At 42.0% G+C, this 8005-nt stretch overlaps 1 protein-coding gene across 1 annotated transcript in view; it reads left to right on the plus strand.

Moving 5' to 3' along the window:
* The window catches only part of PKD1L3 (polycystin 1 like 3, transient receptor potential channel interacting), a 67383-nt gene extending 60379 nt beyond the window's left edge, over nt 1-7004 (plus strand). Inside the window, exons 24-29 of the mRNA XM_043981208.1 lie at nt 584-708; nt 1107-1267; nt 3080-3290; nt 4390-4491; nt 6408-6539; nt 6858-7004. Coding sequence (XP_043837143.1) covers nt 584-708; nt 1107-1267; nt 3080-3290; nt 4390-4491; nt 6408-6539; nt 6858-7004 — 878 coding nt within the window. The remainder of the gene's footprint in view (nt 1-583; nt 709-1106; nt 1268-3079; nt 3291-4389; nt 4492-6407; nt 6540-6857) is intronic.
* Nucleotides 7005-8005: the final 1001 nt, after the last annotated feature.

Consider the following 8005-nt stretch of genomic DNA (forward strand, 5'->3'; position numbering starts at 1 on the left):
TCTCTTGAACTTCACACTTCAGCACTGCAACGAGTCAAGAAGATTTTTTCTTGCCCTATCTTCTTGTATAGCTTATCCAGCTTCCATCTTTCTACTTAGGAAAGGTTCATTGACTCATTTTCCTTAATGGTTGTGAGTCAATATACATTCCCTTATGTAGCAACCAGAGAAACAACCCATTGCATAAATAGTAGGAACACGTTTTACTTTTTTCCTCTTTCTCGGTTTACACATTTTTCCCTTCTTTTTAAAAACATTTATTCCTCTATTCTTGGGATCAATCATATTTATTTGTTTGTTTGTTTGTTTGTTGAGGCAATTGGGGTTAAGTGACTTGCCTAGGGTCACACAGCTAGTAAGTGTTAAGTGTCTGAGGCCGAATTTGAACTCAGGTCCTCCTGACTCCAGAATCATATTTATTTAACAAAAGTTAAGTACTGAGCATGGTGAGCTCATGAAACTCAGGACTAAAGGAAGTAGCAATGGCTAGCTAGGGGACTGTCTGAATAGTTGGGTGTCCGGGGGGTGGGGGGGTGGGGAGGAAGCCAGACTCATCTCCCAAAACTTTCTGCATTCCTTCTAGGAGCTTTCTTCAGTTCTACCAAAGTGAACAGTTTACATATCACTGAGACCCACGAGAGTTTCATCTGGTTCATTGCCTCAAACATTATCTACTTTCTGCTACTTTTTTATTACATCTTCATACAGGTAAAACTGGGATCGATCTGCTTTAGAGTCCAGGACATTCTGAAGGTCAGTCATTTAACACTGTTGGCATGAAATAAGTGCTCCATAATTGTGACACTTGTGATTCCTCTCTACAACGAAAGGACTTTGCCAAGATTCTGCACTGAGAGCTAATTCAAATAGTTATTTTTAAATCTAACCAAGTTTTTAGTTCTCTAAAAAGAAGCTGTTCAAATTCAAGTTTCTTACTTATTTAGAATCAACCAACTTCTTTTCTATAAGAATCGGCTCTGAGTGGCTGAAGAACAGAGCAAAAATAAAATCATATTACATTTCAATCTCTACTGGAGCAAGATTTCCTAAGGGTAAACTATCCAATCTTCCCTATGAGCAGTAGTAACCACTGTACTTATGTTTAGGGGAGCCGGCTGAGGCAACAAGGATGGAAATACTTCACCAGGAAAAGCAATGCCCTGGATACAAGCATAGTCCTCATAAGCTTTATAATGCTGGCACTCCAGCTGAAGGGTTTTTTCTTGCATAAAAGAAATATGGAGCAATACCGTCATAATAAAAACAGGTGAGAAAGCAGTCCTGGCATAAGAGAGACCCCAAGACATAGGATGCCAAGGCTCTCGCCTTCTGCCCTAGCTTACAGCAAAGATTATCAGCCCCTGCAGGAGAATAAAGGCCCTCTGGAGGAAAGCAAACTAAGCCAAAACTTGTTCCTTCCTCTTCAGCCTCCCATATATTTCTGTAGCTATCACAGCTACAAACTAATTTTGGGCCAATGTACACGGCAAACAATTAGAAAATGACAACATCACTTACCCTTCTTGCCATGCATTTGTTTGAATTAAATTCTTTCTGCCTTCATCACGGTGCTCAGTGTGTTTAGATAAGATTTATTAAGCACAATGTGCCAGGACCTGGGCATCCAAAGGCAAAAATGAAAACAGCCTCTGGCCTCCGGGAGCTTACTTCATTCACTATTTTCACACGGTCACATTGGTACTGACCAATGGAACAATGCACAACAGAATCACAGAACCTCACTAATGAGTTAATGGTTTCCTTGTTCTGAACACTAGCCAGTTAAAGGCATTTTGATCCATTAAATTAAAGGATTGAGCACATGGCGCCTGCTGTGTGGACAATAGCCAAACTAGTAAAACACCAACACAATGTGGAAGTGTCTCCATGAGCTTGGTCTGGGTTTAGGGACCTCCTGATGGCCCCTTTCCTCTTGTGATAAGCACTGCATTCTCCTAAGGGCCACAAAGGCAGCTGCCTTGGCCACCTCTTTGCATAGAACCTTATGAGGAGACATCCTACATTACAGTCCAGACATGTAAATGAGTTGTTTTTTTAACTAAAAACATCCAACACTTATCTAGATTGAGATTTGGCAGGAGGAGCTCTAGGGTCCAGTTTATGGCAAAGAGACAGAATCTTCTTTCTACTTTACTTAACAGAAAGCGTTAGCTACAGTCTCATCTACCTTGCTAATCACTGCTAAATGGCACACACAATAGCACACTTCAGTATGCGTGGTCTTTTCTATTAGCCCAGATGTTACAAGATATAATAACTTGGCAAAATTACTAATTATCTTGTTAACGTTATTTGGAGAGCAGACCTCACTAAGCAAGTGAAGTAGGTATTTAGGTATCATTATACAATCGTAGACTTGGAACTAGGAGGACATTCAGAGGACATCAAGTCCAACTTCTTAATTTGACACTTTGCCAAACTGAGGCCCACAGGCTCCCTGACCCCATAGATGTGCATTCCACAAAAACTAATGTATAGAGGGTAAGGGAGGAAAGTGGAATAAGAGATAGTCCATTCCAGACCTTTATGAGCAAAAATATCCAACACTTAAAAACCCTTTTTACCAAACACCTCATTTCCCACACAAACATGTCTTCCGTGTCTCTATTGCTATCACTGCTCAATCTCCAAATCCCAGGTTTGGTTGTCATTGGCTGGGGAATAGGTTACCAGGGCACTAGACAGAGCTCAGGCCCTCATGATGACACCTCATGGGAAAAGGTCTCTCTCCAACTGAGATAAGATTTTGTTCATGTTCACAAGAGATGGGGCTGGCCTGATTCCTAAATTCAGAGAGGCTAGCCTTGGGACTGTCTCAAGCACATCTTCCCCTCTACATTCAATGACAACCACCCATTCATCCCCAACGTCAAGTTTCCACTAGACTTTATTGGGAAAAGTATTACAGTAGTTAACAGTTTCAGCTAAAGCTTGGTTGAAACCATCCAATGTAAAAACTTGCCTGTGAAGTTACCAAAGTTAAGAAAACTTTTCTGCCAAAGAAATGGAAGTGTTGATTCACTGGTGGTGATGACTAATGGCCAAACTTTCTTGGTAGATTCACCAGCTTCCATGACATTGTACAAGTGACCTCTGCTCTCACTTACCTCCTTGGCTTCCTGGTCTTGCTGACAACCATTCGGCTCTGGAGCCTCCTACGGCTCAACCCCAGACTCCAGATCGTCAGCACAACACTGAAGAGAGCCTGGGATGAAGTGACTGGCTTCTTGCTGATCATTCTGATCCTGATGACGGGCTACTCCATCGCCGTAAGCCACAATGATGTTCTTCCCTCCCAACACGTTAGCAAGCGGGTAATCTTGGGCTAAAACCCTTAAGTCAGGTGTCAGGATGGCACGGTGAAGAACATACTCAACTTAGAATCACGGCCAAAGCTGTCACTAACTAGCAGTGTTTTTCACTTTGTCTTTCTCACCTGCAAAATGCTGAAAATGTCGACAGCACTGAAATGCTACGGATCAGTTAACGGATGAGGGAGTGCTTTGCAAAGTATGAAGTGCTATCCAATGCAAGGGATTCATGTGGTCGTATTATGGGACCTACAGCTGAAAGGCGGCTTAGGGGCCTTCTGGTCCCACCCCGCGTTTTATAGATGAGGAAACAGAGGTCCAAATAGGATAAGTGCGTGCCCAAGGGCACACCAACAGCCACAGCAGATTTGAAAGGTCCTTCAACTCCAGACTAAGGGATTCTAGGTACATTTTTTTCCCTTGTGGGGCAATGGGGGTTAAGTGACTTGCCCAGGGTCACACAGCTAGTAAGTGTCAATCGTCTGAGGCCAGATTTGAACTCAGGTCCTCCTGAAACCAGGGCCGGTGCTTTATCTACTGTGCCACCTAGCTGTCCCAGGTACATTTTTAAATAGCCTTGAAAAACAAAGTTTCTTTTGGTCTTCTGGCGGGGGGGGGGGGGGGGGGGGGGGGGGTGTTTGCAGCATAGTGGAGCGGAGAAAAGAGCTCTGGAGGCATCAAGGTGACAAAGTGGATATAGATGGCTAGGCCTGATGTCAGGAAGACCCAAAGTCAAATGCGGTCTTAGACACTAAGTAGTTGTTTGACCCCAGGCAAGACACTTATCCTCTGTCTGCATCAGTTCCTTCGAATGAAAGACGGGGATGATAAGAGCACCTACTTCACAAGGTTATTGTAAGGACCTAATAAGATCCTATCTGTAAAGTGCTTAGAAGAGTACCTAGCACACAGTAGGTGTTCTACAGACAGACACCATGAGGCAAGTCCTTTCCAGCACCAAATCAACACTGCTAGGACCATCTCCCAAAGCTGACCCTCCAAGTGCAGAGACATTGGACTAGGCAGCCACTTCTCACTGGCATTTTCCCTTACACAGTTCAACATTCTTTTTGGATGGAGCATCTCTGACTACAGAACCTTTTTCAACTCTGCTGTAACCATCGTTGGTCTTCTGATGGGGATCTTTGATTCCCATGAGGTGAGAACTCTTGCTGTATAGTCTCCTCTAAATTCCATTTGGCTTAATACATGCATCTATCAAGGAGCTGCTGAGGGGAACAACTCCCAGTGGAGAAACGTCCCTTAAGCTTGGGGTCAGAAGAAGTTGAGACCCTCTGCTATAGTTTTTTATAGTGCTCACAAAAGCCAGATCCTAAAGTGGTTAATTATTCCTTTTAGAAATCTTACAACTCTCACAGGACTCATTTTTACCCCCTTACTTTTCGTCCTTGCCACAATTAGTTGTCAAAGGACATTGTTCTTAAACATCTGAGACACAAACCTAAATCCCATATTTGTTAAGCTCTTAGCAAGGAGTCCTGACTCCTTTTCTCAATGTCTCTTTGAATATGTACAACTCAAAGGAAGAACCTAAAAATTATCAAGAGGCACAACAGTGCCATTAAACACAATTCTAGGAAGAACTGCACTATTTCTTTATTGTTGTTGACAAATCCTCATTTCAGGGAAACATGAATTATCTTCAGGAAAAGTGAAAGGCCAAATACTTGTGTTGCTTATAAACAAGAAACCAAATGAGGGGCAGCTAGGTGGCACAGTGGATAGAGCGCTGGCCCTGGATTCAGGAGGACCTGAGTTCAAATCCAGCCTCAGACCCTTGACACTTACTAGCTGTGTGACCCTGGGCAAGTCACTTAACCCCAACTGCCTCACCAAAAAAAAAAAAAAAAAAGAAAGAAAGAAAAGAAACCAAATGAAAGGCTAAAGTTCAATTCCAATTAGAGAACCCTTTTAACTCTCAGAGTATAAACACTGAAGAGATACTGTTAGAAGGTATACAGATGCCATGCATCTTTGATCTTGGAAGATGGCAAAACCAGGAAGATGTCTAGCTGCTAGAATGTAGCTCCCTCCAGTAATGTTCCAGATCTCTCAAACTCTTAAGTAATTCAATCAGAATAGGAATTTTATCACATGTATACTGTCCTGACATCTGTTTTTGGCTCCTTCAAATTCGTTTTAAAATCCTTTAGAACTCTGAAACTTGAAGGGGACATGAGAGTAAAGAACATTTGTAAATCTCCTTAGCTGGAGATACACATGAAATCCTACTACATCTAACTCTGTGACTTTGGTTGTCTTGGAATTCTGCTATATGCAATGCTTTTCAAAAATGAGTGACAGGTAGCATTTACAATGGGATCTGATCTGTAGCCTAATGGCATTTTTGATCCCCTAGCGACTTTTGAAAAAGCAAAAGAGAAGTAGGATTCGGCAGAAAGCAAGGGAAAACTGCACCTCTATGGTCAGGGGAAGTGGAATTAAATAGAACGAACAATGTTATACATGTGGCTCTAGTCAGGTTCTGAATCAGAGAAATGGATGATCTCAATTCTGAAAACTGAAGAATGACAAAGGACTGAATATTTTTCTGGGAAAATGAACCAATCCTCTAAAGAAGTAAAAGAACCATGCTAAGATAAAAAGCTATATATACAGTTATCCTTTGAAAACCTGTTACATTTTTATTTGGGTGATAGGTTTAGGGTATATTATGGACAGTTTTATTTCTAGTGTTTATGTATTTATTCATTGAACATGATCCTGTTATTCCTTAAAAATGAACATGTATATGCCCTCCCAGAGAGTTTGGACACATTTTTCCTAAGGTCACCTACATAAAAAAGGGGAGCTAAATAATTTACAGTTTTATTATAATTCATCCAGTCTTTTATGTTAAATAAAGCATATAATGGCATTCCACCCTTAAATAAATCAGCTGTTGCATTCTTCTAACCCCTTCCAGTAATTCTTCTCTTTTTCTATGAATGAATCCCAAACAATAATATATTACTTTGTTTTCTGGAACCAGAAGTAAAACCCCATCAATATTTACACATATTGCTCAGGGCTTTGTTTCTATTACCTCTCTAGGTTGTCACCCTAGACCCAGTCCTGGGGTCCTTCCTGATCATCACCAGTGTCGTTCTGTTAGTGTTTGTGATCGTTAACCTTTTTGTTTCTGCAATCATGCTGACCTTCTGCAAGGAGAGAAAGTCCATAATGGTGGGTAATCCCCCAGCTCGGTGAGTTAAACATCAGCTGTATGAAGACTCAATACCGCTAAAGCAAAGAATGAATGTTGTATACTCAGCACCACTATGCTCTTTACTGGTCTGTGGAGAGCTTGAGGATCCACTTTCCTATGTGCGAGACAACACTAAGTTCTATGCACACTGCTGGCATTCAACTGTTAAATGATAGCAGTAATACCTCAAAGTAAGGTCATAGTTCTGCCTTAGCACAGTTCCTTTGGCTCTGCCTCTAGCAATGTTTCAAGTTTTGTCTCACTATTATCCTCCTTTCCTCCACAACTAGGCACAGAAAGAAGCACCACTTACAGAAATTCTGCTGCAAAAACTCTCCAACTTGTTCGGAATACAGAGGCCTCAAAAGGTAGCATGGCCAGAGCAATCAGTCCCAGAAGCAGCAGGTACCAACACGGAAGCTTCAGAGAATGAACCAGCTTGACTTTCTCATTCCCTACCCTTGGCTTTCCTATCATGGCTGATTCATGTTAAGCATCCCGGTGGTATTTATTTTTGCATGGCATGGCCTGGGGAATGACAGATGCATGTACCCATTCTTATTTTAAACTGAACTCTGTAAGATTCAATGAAGAATTAAAGTCACCTCAGCAGTGGAGTCCCACACTCTCTGAAGTACCGACGTGGCTGAGGTGCATGCGAGCAAAGGCCCCGGACAGACCAATCTCAGAGGTCTGTCAGTCCCACTGCCAGTGAGGTAGAGAAGGTTAGCAGCGCTCTTTCTGCATGGCTAGTTTAGAATCCAAGTGCCAACATTTACAAAGTGACTGGTGGGAAATAAGTCAGGATGAAGCCGAGCTCCATGCAACCTGGGCGAGAGAACTGATCTTAATATCAAACAGATTTTTTTTTTCTGCAAGACAAAGGCACTAACAAGAGGTTCAGTTGATTATGAACCCAGGAAATAACTCAAAGTTATTATCTGTGATTAAATACAACCCCAAACTATTTAACTTTAACATCTAAAACACTGAAAATAGCTAAGAGCTAAAGGTCTGCAGAAATGGCATCAGGACTGCCTGGTGCACTTCCACAGGCCGCTTGTTATGGACAGTCACTGAGGCGCTCCTTTCCTGATGCCCCTTCTTGATACATTCACTTTCTGGCCAAGTGGTAGCAAAACAGGGCATGGAATCTTTACCTTTATTAGGAGCTACTAATCTCCACGATACAAATCAATCCAAAAATTAAAGAAAAGCTGTTTGAAACTTCTGTACAGATACATTACACAGAAAAGAAGACTAGTCACGTCAGTGATACAGAAGGCCTTCCCCCTGGGGAAGAGTGGCACTGGCTAAAAGGACCAAGGAGAAGTTAAGAATCAGAATGCCAGTCTCCATCCATCTATCCAGGGAAAGCAGAGAACAACTACCTTCATGTGGGCACCAACAGAGTTTTCTCTGACTCAGTTTTTTAAGATTCCAA

Source organism: Dromiciops gliroides, chromosome 2 (assembly GCF_019393635.1).
Source record: "Dromiciops gliroides isolate mDroGli1 chromosome 2, mDroGli1.pri, whole genome shotgun sequence".
Lineage (NCBI taxonomy): Eukaryota > Metazoa > Chordata > Mammalia > Microbiotheria > Microbiotheriidae > Dromiciops > Dromiciops gliroides.